Source organism: Ambystoma mexicanum, chromosome 1q (genome assembly GCF_040938575.1).
Source record: "Ambystoma mexicanum isolate Mex_15411 chromosome 1q, UKY_AmexF1_1, whole genome shotgun sequence".
Taxonomy (NCBI): domain Eukaryota; kingdom Metazoa; phylum Chordata; class Amphibia; order Caudata; family Ambystomatidae; genus Ambystoma; species Ambystoma mexicanum.
In genome coordinates, this window is record NC_090922.1 from 102,058,451 (window position 1) to 102,075,544 (window position 17,094).

Consider the following 17,094-nt stretch of genomic DNA (forward strand, 5'->3'; position numbering starts at 1 on the left):
ATGAACCACTCTGTCACTGACATTACGATCTAAATGGGATGATCTAAAAACCAACGCAGACTCCATCGGCACTAATACTACTAGATCTGTCAGCAGCCTTCGGCACAGTCCACCACGAAACACTCGTCAAGACTCAGAGAAATAGGAATCAGCAACACAGTGTTACTGTGGTTCAAATCCTTCCTAGCAGAAAGAACAGAAACAACTGGTCTAAAACCCTTCAACTCAGCACCCTGCACAACAACCTGCAGAATTCCACAAGGCTCATCACTCTCAATGCTGCTCTTCAACATCCACATGACCCCTCATCAACCTCATCAAAAGACATGGTCTCACTTGCTACAACTATGCAGACTACACACAAATCATCTATAAAATCAACACTAGTGGAGTACAAGACCCAACCCCTACCAACCGCCTCACAGAAATAAACCACTGGATGAGTACCCACAGTCTCAAACTCAACTCAGACAAAACAAAAGTCATGATCACGCCCAAAGACCCATCAAACAAACACTGCTTTCCATGGCCTTCCAAAATGGGAAATCGATGAGAACCTTCCAAAGTGGTTAAAAAAATGTAATATTAATGGGCGACTTAACACTTGAACTGCAAGTCAACGCAGTACTAAAGAAGTGCTTCTTCCACCTACACATAATCAAGCGGATACTACCTTTATTCACCATCCCACATAGAACACTCACCATCATCTCACTTGTCATGTTCAAAATAGACTATGCCAAAAGCATCTATCTCAGAATGCCAGACTACCTTATCACAAAACTACAGCGAACACAGAATGCAGCAGCAAGACTACTCCTTACTTACACTCACTAAGCGAGAACATATCAGACCAGCACTGAGGAACCTACATTGGATACCAGTCAAAAAAAAGTATTCTTCAAAACACTCTGCATAACCCACAGAGAAATCCATGGCCAAGCAGCGGAATTCATACAGGGAAAAATCGCCATCTACAAACCATATCGAACATTAAGATCCAGCAACGACATTCGCTTCGAAACAAAACATTACTCAAAGCAGAAGTTTGGTGGATCAGCATTCGCCTGCATCTCGGCAAAACTTTGGCACTCACCCCGAAGGAAATGCAAACAGAAGATCACCGAAAATTCAGAAAATTGCTACCACTCACTGAGCTAAACTGGAAACACTGTTGAAGGGAAACAGCCAACACAACACAAGAGAAACGCCCAAAACAACTGAAACCTAATGAACCGAAAGAAGGATGTCCTACGAAATAAAGCATTTTAACACAAACACCATAGAAGAATATGAAGCCTGACAGAGCAACATAAGCACCAAAGAGAAGGACACAGACTACTAACATCACTAACTAACCCTACTGAAAACTTTACATTATCCTGCATACTGTAAGGAAAGCATGGTATCAAAATAAGACCGACACAAGTGATCACAGTTCAAGGTTGTTTATTAAACTGTAAAATGGGTGTGATGAACACATAATCTAAACCTAAATCGAAGATGCGCGCGAGATACAGCCATCGAATAATAATACAGTGCTTGTGGAGTCCAGTCAAATTAAAAGGCCCCATGCAAAAAAATATTGCCAATCCTTACCGCTATGCTACAAAATAGTGTGGGATAACGTTCTCAAAAAAAAAAGAAAGAAGTGTTCCCAAAATGATGAATCGGGATGTAAAGGCCAGGGTCTCCTTGCCCCACATGTTTAGCACAGGACAAGGTGGGACACTCTAGCACGGCACACTCCTGAGCTTCTCCGGCACAAGTTTATAGTTCCTTTTATCAATGTCGGGGCCTTCTGTGCCCAACTCTTGTTTACGCAAAGTCTCTTGCTTCAGAGGACCTGACGCATCACAACCAACAAAGCAAAAGTTCCTTTTACTAATCTTCACATTGGGTGATTTCCGTTGGGTTCACATTGCCAGTTCACTTTGCTTCCACCACGTGTCAAAGACTTTCGATTGTACAAATTTGTATGACCACTTTGACACCTTACAGCGGCCTCCCCTAAAGCCTCTTGGTACTTGTAGTTTTAACAACAATCAAAGACTTTTAGAATGTGCACGGGATCTCCCATAACCCGCTGCCGGACTCCTTCGATTTCTAAGTCCAACACATTCTACTTTTTCAGGAAAGGGGTACCAGCCAGAGCCCTTCGAATGAGCGCCCACGTTGCGCCGGACCGCTCTTTCTCTGGTACCAAGCTTTGCTTACAAAAGAAAGACCTTTGTCCGTTAATTTTCTTTCCGCACATAATGTTGATTCTGCAACCTTGAGCCTAACACAGTCCGGTCTCCTATCAGTTCCTTCCAACTCTCCGGCTGTGCTGAACTTGTTGGCGTTTCTCACCTCTGGAGTCCAGGACGGTACCACAATGGCAACTGCTTGTCCCTGCCCTGGCTATCAGTGTGGGAGGGTCCCATGTATCGCTGACATTCGCACCATTCGCCAGATGCAATTCCCGGTCTTATGTTTCCCTTCTTGGAGGCTTCACAGGGTCTGGGTTGGAAACTGGAAGGGCACGTCCCTCCAAGTCATCCTTTCAAGTCTTGCCGCTTATCTCCTCAGTTTGAACTGCCGTCCCAGAATAGCTGCTTCCTTGTGCATTTGGCCTTGCTCCCAGTGTGCTCTCTGGGTGGGGAAGTGTAATGGAAGTCAGGTGTGAGTAATTGTCGATAATTGCCTGACCATGGAATTGGGACATGTCAGGTTTACAGCTTGGGTGTTAGTCTGTTTTTCCTTAGAGCAGGCTGTCAGTGAGATAGTGTTTGTGTTGTAAAGGGGGCGGGGGTTGAGTTTCTAACTATCCTACTGGGTAGGATGGGGAAAAGGTGTCATAAGGAAGGGGGTACCGCGTCTCGCCCTTTGGTGTCTCACTTCCACTCTGCAAAGACCCCCCCCCCTTCCAGGTGATCCTCCCGCACTGGTCCAATTCAGGAACTGGATCCAATAGCGATGGTCGTGTCCTGGCCACCTGGATGACAGGTTTCTCACAATACTCACTGTCAAACACCAAACAAAACACAGACATACCTCTACCGCAACCACCACAAAATTCCAGAACTCGGCAACACCCAACAAAACACAACACACTACAGAAAACTAAACCAATTACACACAAATCATCCCACACACACTCAAACAACACACACCCCCTAACTCACCCTTACCAACTAAAAACAAACTCAGCACACCGTGACCGTTCTTTCCGAACTGAGGCTACCAACAGCACATCAAAGCTCTCTACCATTTTCCCCTCTCTCTTCCACCAACCCCTGCCAGCCCTCCTTACTTTTCATATACACCAGAGAGCCTGGAGACCATGAAAAAGGGCACTGCATAAATCACAATAACATAGCACAACACTGCTGTATACTTTTTCACACATTTCCTTCCTGGTCATCCATTTCTTGCTTGTACTGCTGAGAGAGTGAATGATGCACAAAACGTCCATATTTCTTCTACCTTGGATGCTAGAGTCTCAGGCAATGGTTCCTCTGTCAGCTGCAAGTCTTAGTATTGCATTTAAGCTATAGGGGGTCGCACATTCGAATCATAATGAACGGAAATGACATACTAGACTAGCAAAGTTTCTTTCGAAGGGATTGTGTCCTCTGACGTATTCCTTATCTTAGATATCTCTTTCCAGCTTTGCTGGCCTCGGAAATTTTTTCTCTCTAGAGGGCGCTGCGTGTCGACGTCCGCCGAGTCGATGTCCCTCGACAGCCGCCGTATCGCCGTCGACGTCATCCTGCCTATAAAGGTCGCGCGCGGCGTCCGTTGCTCAGTTCCGTTTTTCCGCGCTTACTCAGTGCCTCGGAATATCGTTGCTCAGTTTCGTAGATATATTATTCCATTTTCCTCGAGATATTCGATCCATACTCGATGGCTTACTCGTCTGAACCGACGACCCCTCGGTCCGGCTTTAAAAAATGCCGAGACTGCGGTAAAAAGATGTCGCTAACGGACCCTCACAGGGTCTGTCTGTGGTGTTTGGGAGCTGAACACCATTGTTCGGAGTGTGAGGACTGTATGTCCATGACAGCTAAAGCCCTGAAGGAGCGTAGGGGGAAGCTGGAAAAAGGTAAGACTTCTAAAGCTTCTTCCTCGACGAAGTCGAGACATTCGTCTCCTCGTCACCATTCGCGCTCCAGGTCTCGAAGCGGGTCCCATCACTCTTCGAGATCGAAGCACTCGAAAAGGAGATGCCGAAGGTCCCCTTCTTCGTCCTCCTCTTCCTCTGTTTCACCTAAGAGAATCCCTTGCCCCACGAAGCATAGTTCCCGGGCTGAATGGGAGGAATTCCGAAAAAATATGATGAGCGTCTTCGAGAAAGCGGCCTCGACCCCCTCGAAGACTGCCGAGAGCGATGCTCTGGTCAAAAGACCCGAAGGTCCAAAACGCAGCGAGTCGCAGCACCCGGCGAAGGAAGATTCTCGAGCGCGTCACGAACCCTCGAGTAAAGCAAAGACCTTGAATCCTTCTTCGAAGGTTCCGTCGACGCCGTCGACAAAGGTTCCGTCGATGCCGAGGTCGGTGTCTTCGACGCCGTTGTCGAAGGGACCTTCGACACACGGGCCTGTCGACTCGACGCCATCCTCAACACCGGCGTCGACGCCAAGGAAAGTCACGGTTGCGGCGCACCCAGTGGCTATTCCTAGGTCTTCGATGTCGTCGAGATTGTCGATATCCTCGAGCAGAATTCCGATTCTATGGAAGACCTCGAGGCCTCCACCTTTGTTTTCGGCGCCACTTTCGAAGCCGTCGGCGTTGACGACATCGACATTTTCGAGGCCGATTACGACAAGTTTGGCACCCTCTGCCTTGGAGATGGGTTTCACACCCTTTGTGAGATCAGACCAATTGAGAACAATATCTTCAATTATGGAAGAGGGAGAACTGTCTGATCAAGAAGAGCCATTTGAGTTGCAGGGATCTGCAACCCCAGTTCAAGAGGAGTTATCCTCAGAGGAACGCAGATTAAAGGAACTCCATGATTCCTTACATGAGGCAAGTGGTTTAGACACTTCCCCAGAGGTGGAGTTCGCTAGGCCAGACCCGGGGGAGCATGCTGAAACCCCTTATAGAGCCTTAATGGCCAGGATTACAGAATTTATGGGGTGTTCAACACCTTCACCAGCTTTCCAACAGGATGACCTCACGGATATTCTTGATAAAGGTCCACAGGAGGATCCTGTAGTACCTTTTCATAAAGCTCTTCAAAGAAAAATAATGACAAACTGGGAAACCCCAGATGTTGTCCTGGCAGTAAATAAAAAACTGTCTGCTAAATACAGGGTATCTTCTGCAGACCCGGAGTTTTTGTCCAAACACCCATCCCCAGAAAGTCTGGTGGTACAGGCAGCATCTTCTACTGACATCAAGACTGCTTACCCTACCGTCCCACAGGACAGGGACGATAAGAAATACGATGCTATGGCTAAGAAAGTCTTTTCGGCATGTAGCATGGCGTTAAAATCTATTAATGCTACTTGCACCCTTGCTAGATTTAGCCATACACTTTGGGAGTGTGCTTCTACAGCGGCTGACTGCATCCCGGAGGGAGAAGAAAGGGAGGCGTTCCTAAATATCATAAGGGACGGTAAAGACTCCATGTGCGAATCCCTCCAGACGGGCATTGACTCGGCTGACAGTATCAGCAGAGCAATGGCGGCAAGTACAACAACCAGGAGATTTGCTTGGTTGAGAAAGTCTGGTTTTGCCCCAGATGTGCAAGCCAGGCTCTTGAACATGCCATTTGAGGGCTCTTCTTTGTTTGGGAAAAAGGCGGATGACAGTTTAGAAAAACTGCAAACATCAAAGGCAGCAGCAAAATCCCTAGGCGCTGCAATCCCTCAGACACCTTTTCGCCCCACGGCAACCTCTGCGAGAGGCAAGTCTTTTTGCTTCTACTCTGCATTTGGAAGAGGTAGAGGACGACCGGCTGAAAGGGGACAAAGAAGAACTACCCGAGGTGGACGGGGTAGATATTCAAAAGCCGCAGCAACAGCAGGTGCCTCTTTACCATCGGCATCTGCATCAGCCGCCCCTAAACCACTCTGGGGACTTCCCTCACAAGACACCTGTAGGAGGCAGGTTAACTCAACATCTGGCGGAATTGCAGGCTATCACGTCAGATGCTTGGGCATTGGAGACAGTTGCACAAGGTTACTGCCTGCCTCTCCTACGCATACCTCAGAGTCATCCACCGGGGATCAGCTCTCAAAAACCTCCAGATCCGCTCCTCTTGCAGGAAATTTTAGACCTGCTAGAGAAAGGTGCCATAGAACCGGTACCTGTAGCGGAGAGGAACAAGGGCTGGTACTCCCCTTACTTTCTCATACCAAAGAAAGACAGAGGACTGAGACCCATTTTGGACTTGCGTGAATTGAACAAATTCCTCAGGGAAGACAAATTCAAGATGGTAACTCTCTCTCAGATCCTTCAGGCCCTTCAGTTCCAGGACTGGTTGGTATCTCTGGACCTTCAGGACGCTTATTTACATGTGCCAATCCATCTCAAACACCCTGAGGTTCGCAATTGGCAACTCTCATTATCAATTTCGAGTTCTGCCATTTGGGCTGACCTCCGCCCCGAGGGTCTTCACCAAGTTAATGTCGGTAGTGGCTGCAAGTCTAAGGAGGGAAGGGATTCACGTCTACCCCTACCTGGACGATTGGTTGATCAGAGCTGTATCTTCGGAACAAGCTCAGATCCAGATAGATTATGTTTGTCACTCCCTTCACAGACTGGGCTTCTCCCTCAATTTAAAGAAGTCACAAATGATACCATTGCAGAGACTCCAGTTCATCGGAGCGATCCTGGACACTTCCCTGGGAAAAGCCTCGCCACCAGAGGTGAGGGCTCAAGATATTCTACAGATGGTCACCAAGTTTCAAAATGCCCAACGTCTCCCAGCCTACGGCTTTTTGAGGTTGCTAGGCCTCATGGCATCCTGCATTTTCCTAGTGCCAGAGGCTCGCCTGAGAATGAGATCTCTCCAGTGGGCACTGAGAACTCAGTGCTCACAATTCTCAGGGAGAATGACAGATCTTCTTCAGGTTCCCGACAGGGTGGCTCGAGACCTTCAGTGTTGGGCCTGTCAGGAGAACATTCTGAAAGCAGAGCAGTTTTGGCAACCTTGGCCGGAGATAACAGTAGTCACGGATGCCTCACTTACGGGGTGGGGAGCCCACGCCAACGACTTGACGTTCAGCGGTCATTGGTCTCCATCGGAGTCCAGACTACATATCAACCTGTTAGAGCTGAGGGCCATCAGACTTGCGCTGAAGGCTTTTCTGCCATCTGTACAAGGAAAGAATGTCCTGATAATGACAGACAACACAGTGGCCATGCATTACCTCAACAAAAGAGGAGGCGTAGGATCACTACCACTGTGCAGAGAGGCGATGCAGCTCTGGTTTTGGGCAATCCAAGAAGGAATCTATCGGCAGTTCACCTAGCCGGAGAGAAGAACTTGACAGCGGACGCTCTGAGCAGGCAGAGCACAGTCTCCCACGAGTGGGAACTAGCTCAGGAAGTCCTTCAAGAGATCTTCGCCCTTTGGGGAACCCCTCAGGTGGATCTGTTCGCCACCAGTGTCAACAGGAAGTGCAATCTGTTCTGTTCAAGGGAATTTCCCCCGAGAGGAGCTCTGGGAGACGCGTTCATAGTGGACTGGGAGTTTCCACTCCTGTACGCGTTTCCACCAGTCCCTGTCATTGCTCAAATGATCAGGAGGTTGAGAAGATTCCGGAAAACCATGATCCTAATTGCCCCGGATTGGGCCAGGAGAACGTGGTACCCGGACCTTCTAGACTTGTCCATCTGCCCTCCAATTCGACTTCCACTCAGAGAGAATCTGCTCTCACAGAAGGGAGGTCAGGTTCTCCATCCAGACATCAAAACCCTCAACCTTCACGCTTGGCTTCTGAAAGGCTGAGGTACAAGGATTGGGACCTCCCTGATGACGTTATGGAGGTGTTGCTTTCGGCAAGAAGGCCAGCAACAAAATCTTTATACCGCTGCCGTTGGAACAGATTTTGCAGCTGGTGTAGGGAAAAGAATACCGATCCCTTTTCAAGTGATACACCAATGGTTTTGTCCTTCCTACTTTATTTAGCGAATTCAGGCCTTCAAGTTGGCACCATCAAGGGCTATCTCGCAGCGCTATCCATCTTTAAGCGCACTGCGGAAGAACCATCCTATTTCAAGTTACCCTTGGTAATACAGTTTCTAAAGGGGTTAACTAACGTTTATCCCCCAAGACCATTCCAGGTTCCCCTATGGGATTTCAATTTAGTCCTAATTTTCCTGATGGGCACACCTTTCGAACCACTCCACTCTTGTTCGTTTAGGTTTCTTACCCTTAAGACTGTTTTATTAGTAGCACTTACATCTGCTAGAAGGGTGAGCGAGTTACAAGCTCTTTCTTGTAAACTCCCTCATACAATCTTTCACAAAGACAAAGTTGTTCTGCAAGTGAAGCCTAATTTCCTCCCAAAGGTGGTTTCTGAATTTCATATCACACAGAAGATTACCCGTCCATCTTTCTATCCTCCTCCCCATCCGGGGAAAGAGGAAGAGAGGTTACACAGGCTGGACCCAAGAAGGGCTTTAAGTTTTTACATTAGTAGACTGGCTAGGATAAGACAAGTAGACCAGCTGTTTGTAGGTTACGCAGGTCACAAACTGGGGCTACCGATAACTAAGCAGACCATTTCCAGATGGATTATTTTAGCCATTTTGGAATTTTATAAACTGGCAGGAAAAGAGCCCCCTCAAAATCTTAGGGCTCATTCGACCATAGGTATCGCAGCTTCATCGGCCCTCAAAAGAGGAGTGCCGGTTCGAGACATATGTGCGGCTGCCACATGGTCGTCCGTCCATACCTTTACACGGTTTTACAACTTGGATTCCTCCTCCAGTCAGGAAACTAGGTTTGGAAGGGCAGTATTGCACTCTATTCATCAATAAGAGGAAGCATGAAGTCAGTACTCCCACCTCCAATAACAGAATACTGCTATGGGAGCCTATCTAAGATAAGGAATACGTCAGAGGACACAATCCCTTCGAAGAACAAGTTACTTCTTACCTTGTAACGTTCTTTCGATGGGATGTTCCTCCGACGTATTCCTTATCGACCCTCCCATCCATCCCCGCAGTACTACTTCCCTTGTTGTTGCAGCTTACGCTCCTTCAGGGTGATTAGTCTAGTCCAGAAAGAATTATTGTGGGCTACAAAACGGAACTGAGCAACGGACACTGCGCGCGGCCTTTATAGGCAGGATGACGTCGACGTCGATACGGCGGCTGTCGAGGGACAACGACTCCGCGGACGTCGACGTGCAGCGCCCTCTAGAGAGAAAACATTTCCGAGGCCAGCAAAGCTGGAAAGAGATATCTAAGATAAGGAATACGTCGGAGGAACATCCCATCGAAAGAACGTTACAAGGTAAGAAGTAACTTGTTCTTCTATTGCAAAGCATTCCGTTTTACCCATTATCTACCTTACACTCTGTATGAAAGGTAGTTCTGGCTATTCTTAGTTGTACGATCTTCAAATTATCTTCAAGGGTCAGAACTGTCGGGCTCAGCAGCCCCAGCAGGCAAACTTGTAGTTTGCCGGTCCGATAAATGCCAGTGAGCTTACCGGCACCCTTGTTTCCAGACTGGCAAACTCGTAATGAGGCCCAATCTGTTTGTAATTGTGTACCCATTCACAACAATCTGTCGACTGCTGGGCAGACAGAGGAGCTTACCTTAGTCGTCCTATCAATGGATGGGTAGACTTAACCCTTTCAGGATGTCACTTTGTTGCTCTTAAGGAACAAAAAGACAACAAGGTTGGGAAGCAAAAATAAGGGCAAACGGTAGAAGCCAACCGTCACTAAGGCAGGCAGAAAGAACCTATAAAAGGGAAAGCAGGTAAACAAGAAAACAGACAGCAAGGGCACACAGAGCAAGGCACAGGAAAAAAAGGGAGCATAGACTAAGTGGACTAAGAACACATCTTTGGCAAGAACACAACTTATTAGCTGGCCAGAAATATTGCTAGCTGCCCTTTTTATAGTGGAACTCCTAGTTCCATGGAAAAGGAAATGCATAATCCACCATCTTAGATTGGGTTGCTGAATTGCCTGTATAAGGCGGTAACCATCTTGACATGGGAAGGCTTAAAGATAGTGAAGACACTGCCTACCCTCCTTCCTGCCCTCCACCTGAAGCATGCTCTGCTCACCAGAGGACCACCATGCCTGGTAGGACACACTGCCCAAGATGTCACAGAGGAACCCAAAGGGTCTCCTTAGCCCTCCTGGTTCGAGCCTTGGGTAGAGAGATGCAGTGACATGCTGTGACTGCAATACAGTGCCTGCAGCGTCCGGAGCCCTTGCCACCTTGAGTACACTCTCAAAGACCAGGTAGAAGGTTAGGTGTGGGAGGGGAGTTGGCGGTATACCCCACTCAGGTCTGGTGTCTCTCCTCCCATCATCTGTGGTCTCCGCCCTACTATTTTGAGAATTTTTGTCCTGCCACCTTATGTGGGCTTCCTCCAAGTTCATTCTGTGGTCATCCCTCCTGCCACCTTCTCATGTCTTTCTTATATCTTTCTCCTACCACTACCTCAGCTCTCCCTTTTACCATCTTAGATGTTCCTCCTGTCGCCTCCGCTTCTCGCCCTCTTGTTTCCAGCCAACTCCACTCTGTCTCTCACTCAACTACTTCCAGAGCCTCCTTCTCGAGTTGTCAACCCGTTCCAAACACCTCTAGCAACAAAGTCCAGACTTCCCTTGCCTTGAATGACCATTTGATTCATAAATCGGTCCTCCCACGGGGTCTAGGTTATGTGTATTCTTGGCACTGCAGGCGAGTAATTGGTTCAATTCGAATTGCTTTCCCTGCTCACCTGTAGTGTAAGTTTCATTTTCTGATCTGAGCAGTGGCTAGACCGCAGCTTTAAGAAGCAGGTCCGCTGACCTGGATTTTCTATCTGTGTTGGGAATGTGTTGTTTCTCTTTGACTTTGGAGTTCAAGCGGGATTCAGCATTATCTGAAGCCAAATAGATTGAAGAATAGTCACTACCGGGAGAATCCAAAATGGAAGTAACAGTCTTTTCTGAATTCCATGTAGGCAGACATTGTACTCTTGACAGGGTGTTCATTACTGCAGTGGGAGTCCTTGACCCCAAGAGGGAAGTCACTCCCACTGAGGTCCCACTTTCCCAGACCCCTAGTGAGGGTCTTCTTTAGCAGGCTCTCCTCTTTAGCCTCAAAGGAGGTGGCTTCCCTTTGGGAGATGGGACGAATAGTCCAGATTAGTCACACCAACCACCCTTCCTCTGGGTGCTTCGATGCAGTTGAACTATGCAGGCTTCGAGGAGACTCTACTGATTGGTTCTTTGAATGATGCTTCTCTAGTAAACTGGTTTACTTGCCTTTCCGCTGTCTTCCAGGGAGATTGGACACAGCATCAGTCAGAATCCAAGTCAGACATTATTAATAGGTTTGATTTATCATAAACCCAAGCCACCTACCTATCCCATAAAGGTGTTTGTGTTGTAAGGAGCTCATGGTGGCAACAGTAAAGACAGACACAAGTGATCACAGTTCAAGGGTGTTTATTGAACTTTATAATGGGTGAGATAAACGCCTAATCTAAATCTAAGATTGGAGCAAGCTACGACCATCAAATAAAAATAAGGCATTCCAAGTGGAATCTTGTCAAATAAAAAAGGGCCTATACTTAGAAAAACCTATTGCCAATCTTTACCACTAAGTTACAAAAAGGGTGCGGGATAATGCTCACCAGAAAAGAAAGAAGTGTTCACGAAATTATAAGTCAAGATGGTTTGGCTGGGTCTCCCTCCCCCACGTATCAATCACGGGACAAGGCAGAACTCCTGACCACAGCACACTCCTAGGCCTCGTCAGCACGATGGTCACAGTTCCGGTTTAACAATTTCAAAACCTTCAGAGGCTAAGTCTCTTTCCTGTTAAAAGTCTCTTGCCTTAGAAGGCCTGCTGATTCACAATATCAAACAAACAAAAGGTCACTCTGTGATGTTGCACCTTGGACGATTGCTCTTCGCCCCTAGGATCGCCCTCTGCCGGGCTCGGTTCCTCCTTGCAAAAATGGATCTTCCTCCGTCGGGTTCACTACGGCCTTCTTTAACAAAGTTCATGTAGTTTAAACACAGTTCATGTATTGCTTACTTTCATCAGAAAGCAGGGTTTTCCTTCTCGTAGCTTTCTCTCTGTATCCCTCTGTCGGGTTCACACTTGCCTTAGTTCACAGTTCACAATCTTAATGGAAAGCGGGGTTCCGTTCCCCTAGCTATCCTCTGGCCACGGCTCAGAGACTTTCGATTGTACAAGGGATTTGACGTGACTTTTGTAGGACCGCTCTGACGCCTCATGCCACCCTTTCCTAGTGCCTTCTGGTACTTGTAATTTCAAAACAAGTCTGATCAGAATCTTTTGAATGAGCGCCCATTCTTGCGTTCAAAATGTTGCTACTCGCATCCTTGGTTTTAACACAGTTCGGTTTTATATCAGCTTCCTCCGACTCACCGGCTGTGCTGAACCTGTTGATTTCTTTGTTCTCTGGAGTCAAGGATAGTAGCATGGTAGCCAGCTTGCCTCTCCACCTGCGTTATCAAAGCGTGAGGCCCCTGTGTACCATTGACCTCTGTGGCTCCCCCCACCTCAGCTGTATCTCCCGGTCTTACGACTTCACGGGCCTGAGTTGAAAAGGGCAAGGGCAATTCCCCCTTCGTCGTCCTTGCAGGTCGCACTGCTTTTCTTCTCGCTTTGCACTGACAGTTTGGTGTAGCTGTCTCCTCGTGCATTCGGCCTTGCTCAAAGTGTGCTTTCGTGCTCTGCCTTTTATCCCTGTGGGGAAGGTAAAGGGCCCGTCAAGTGTGCATGGTTATTGTCGATTGCCTGATTCTGCCTGACCATTGTGTTGGAACATGTCAGGTAAACGGCTCGGGTGTTAGTGCGTTGTCTGTTACAGTGTAAGTAGGTGTTTGTGTGGGAAAGGGGGTGGAGGGTAGAGCTTCTAAATATCCTACAGGGTAGGAATGGGGAAAGGGGTTACAAGGTGGGAGATACCGCGTCTCAACCCTCGCTCAGGTGATCCTCCCTCCTGGAACTGGATCCGATAGCGATGGCCGTGTCCTAGCCACTTGGATGACAGATCTCCGGGGACTAGCGGGTGGGACACCTCCGGGTGTCTTGGGCGGCGGTTGGATGGTGATTTATACCCTTATCTTGTTCTTGTCTGATAATGGGGAGTCGCCTCCAGAGGGATCCCGCTTACCCCGTCCAGTATGGGGTGTTAATCGTAGCAGGCTCACCTCTGTAGTCGCAAAGGGGGTGGCTCCCCCTTAGGGAAAGTTGATGATCTTCTTGGATTCATCATAGGAGAAACACATTTTCACCAACACTGACCAACTAAATTAGGCATTTTTCCAGCAGAAAGGGGAAGTTGAGCGTCATTCGGATGTGGAGCTGGATAGATAAGTAGGCCCAGCCGTAGCACTGGACCTGCTGAAGGACCTGAGGTTCTAGGGTAAATACAGAACTCTAACACATGTGCGAAGCCCAAGCAAAAAGGGCAGCATTCTTGGCACGCGTTGTTCATTGCCAGTAACTCTCATTCAAGAAGAGAATAGTTCCTCTTACCGAGTGTCAGTTGGCAAGGGAAAAGGAATATGGAGTGTTCATGCATGTCCTGAGCCTACCAATAATACCCGCTAGCACCCTGTTTCCACAATGTTTGTTTTACAGTTCTTGGGATAGCTGAGAAATGGAGCACTGGTGAAGTCTGTCATTACGAATATGTGTTTTCAATCTACTAAAAAAATGCCTTTTTAACAGTGAATGAAAGAAGAAAGTAATGAACATTGTTCAGCAACAACTGAGCTGTAATAAACCCAGAATAAAATTAAGTATTCCGCCAGATTTAAATTTGCGCTATTGGATTATTGAATCAAAAACATTTTATTAAGAGAAGTATAGTCCCCCAAGCGCAAGTGACAGAACCAATCAAGTCCCATTAACACATTAAAAACGAACATGAGCAGATTGCTCCTTCCTTACCACTCCAGTGGCATTGTCCTATTTCAACCATCACAAAAGGATAATAAGGTGATCAGTGCAATTTGTAGTGCTTTCTGCAACTCTCAATTCCATTCCTTTAAGTTGCAATGCTGTATTGCCGGTCTATGGGGCAACCATCTTGACATCTTGACATGGGTAAGACACTAGGGAATGGAAAAACGGTTTATCCCCTCCACCCACAGCGAACTATGCAACAACCTACAGAGGAGCTTCCATGCCCAGCAAGATGCACCCCACCCAAAATGTCCCAAATCCCTTGCTTCCTCCCCTGCATAGAATTATACCACACCCACCAGAGGTGAGCCATGCCCAGCTGGTGCATCCCAGCTAAGATGTCCAGAGGAATGCAGGTTGTCTCTGAGCCATGTGGGCGTAAGTGCTGTGCTGAACCAGTGACGCCCTAGCCAACTCCAGCTTGCTCCAAATTACCAGGTAGGCAGGCGCAAAGCCGTGATCACCTTTATAAAAGAATCAAAAAGTACACACTGCCATCTATACAACCATCTTCTCTCTGGGTTCCTCGGAAAGAGTGAGTTAATGGGACACACATCTGGCCTCCTGAAATAGAACAAAAGGTCTATTTTCATTAATTTGCATGAGAATCACAAATACAACCGCATTGCTGTCTTTCCATTCCCCCCCCCTATGTTTTAACAATGCACTAATTGGTTTCCTCTGTAGTTGGCTTCATTCCATGTTCAGAAGAACCATGATTGTGTTCGAACAGAAGATGTGGTTTGTGGGCGGAGACCAAGTTTCAAAAGATGGGTTCTACTCGGGTTCATGCTTGTAGCCTCTTTGCCCAACTTGTATCCCCCTGTCATTTGTGAGCACTTAGACTTATCCTACTCTCGTTAAAAATTCACATGGAATGATTGCAGTGCTGTTTTGTCTATTAACATGCGTTTTGCTCAATGCCATCTACTTTACATTTGTTTTCCTCAATGCCTCTGAACTCTTGTCAGGTAGTTGATAATGTCAGATATGCCTTCGACTTCATACTCTATGGTAGGGACATGCAACTTGGGTATTGCACCTTACCAATAACATGCTCTGTTGTTTCCATACAGGGACCATGTGGGCAGCTTGTGAGCTGATGAAGAAGCAAGGAGCTGACATTCTTGAATGCTTGGTTCTGATAGAGCTGAAAAGTCTGCGGGGGTCAGAGAAGCTGCGACCTGTCCCTTTTTATTCTTTGCTGCAGTATGATTAGCCAACCTTCTTGCTGAATGGGCTTCCATGCGAAATCATTGGCATTCATTCCATCATTATTTTTGTAGTGGTGCATTCCTATTGGTACACCTACTACACCATTCCCCCATTGACCATTGATTATTCCAGAGTGTCTTCCTGTTTCCCCATTCTCCCAGTGGCTGATGATTCTTTTTGGAGGGTGGTTTCCCTGGCCTGCGCCCCTGTATCACCATTTACCTACTTAGCCACCCCGGCCTTCTTCCCATGTGCACACCTTCCTTTTGTTTTTGGTTGGAAACACCCCCCATCCCCTTATGCATCCCCAGTCCATTTTTCTTTTCGTCCTACCTGCCTGTGTCACCCCTTCCCGCTACTGTCATTGTTTATAACTCAGATTGCCTTCCATCCATGGTCACCGTCCTTTACTGCCATCATGTTGTGCTTTTTCACCCAAACAATTCTCCCTGTTTTCCGGCAACCCTTGTAGTCCACCCTCAGCATTCCCTAAACGTGTAAATCCCTCAGACACTGCCAAGGCTTTCAATGCGTATCGACCGATGGAGACACATACTGATACATTTCTAGTGATGTATTTGCATGCCATGGGCTGGAGGTGATTGTCTTCTTGGATCTGTCCTCTTAAACTAAATGTGCTGCTGCTTCTAATCACGTGATCATTGATGGAGGAGATGTGGTCTAGTCTAGTTTTCGACTGTCTGTTAATCTGAACTTCTCCCTCAACAAACTCATTTTTACTATATTGGGTTGATCTCTTTGTGCCTTTTTTCCCTTGTCTGATGTCAATGCATAGAAGCAGACAACCCCCGAAAATATAACAAACTAGATTTTTACCAAACCTCTTTGACCATACACACGCAAAGATAACATCCTAAAAGTATTAATGTTCTAAATGTTGATTTTGTCTGTGTTGTCCCATATTTATGTTATTACCATTATTTCTGCCATCACCTGGACCATCATTTGTAAATCACCCTGGCCAGGCACTTCTGTGACCACTGCTATTTCTGATCAAAGTGATTTCCTGTTATTCAGTAAATTCAAAATAAAGGTTTGGCTTTCATGGACCCCTGCGTCTAATAGAAAGCAATGCTTACTTTTTAACCTATATTTGTATGTGCCACACAAAGTAATGCAAGCAAGCCTCTCTTGCCTGTTATTTCCGGTATGAACTGCCATAATTTGCATCAGATTGCATGTCCTCTAATTTGCCATCTGGTTAATATCTAGTTCTGCAGCACAAAAGTGAGCAGTACTTCCTTTAAGGTCATCTGAATTAACACATGTTGATAATTTAAAGAATATATAATTTAAGCCTTACCAACAACTTCGTGAGTTAGTTGGGATTGATATGTTCTGACACCTCAATTTTGCCCCCAATCTTCAGTAAAGACAAAATTATTATTTGTGGAGTATCTTCTTTAAGTGTATATGGGTGTGTGTGTGTGTTCGTTTTTTCTTTCTTTTCTTGTATTGTATTGTACAATACTGGGTTGGTAATTGGGTCCCGATGTTGGCTATATATCTGGAGACAGAGATACAGAATTGGCTGAATGGCTAAGGAGTGACTTATATTCTTTTCCTGGAATCATGATGTATTTCTCAGGACTATACATTGAATTATAATGCTCACACTTGAATTGTGCATTATAAAGCTATTGCCTTGAAAGTCAATTTAAGGAGGGGTATTTCTATAAATGCATTATTTTTTAATATTAGGAGTTTGTAAAGCATAATGCTCACCATTGAGGCCGT

At 46.7% G+C, this 17,094-nt stretch overlaps 1 protein-coding gene across 4 annotated transcripts in view; it reads left to right on the plus strand.

The window, feature by feature from the left end:
- Positions 1 to 16,745, plus strand: part of APRT (adenine phosphoribosyltransferase) — a 260,035-nt gene extending 243,290 nt beyond the window's left edge. For all 4 annotated transcript variants that reach the window (XM_069635821.1, XM_069635805.1, XM_069635814.1 and 1 more), the window contains exon 6: positions 15,198 to 16,745. In XM_069635821.1, the coding sequence (XP_069491922.1) occupies positions 15,198 to 15,340 (143 nt within the window). In that variant the 3' untranslated portion in view covers positions 15,341 to 16,745. The remainder of the gene's footprint in view (positions 1 to 15,197) is intronic.
- Positions 16,746 to 17,094: the final 349 nt, after the last annotated feature.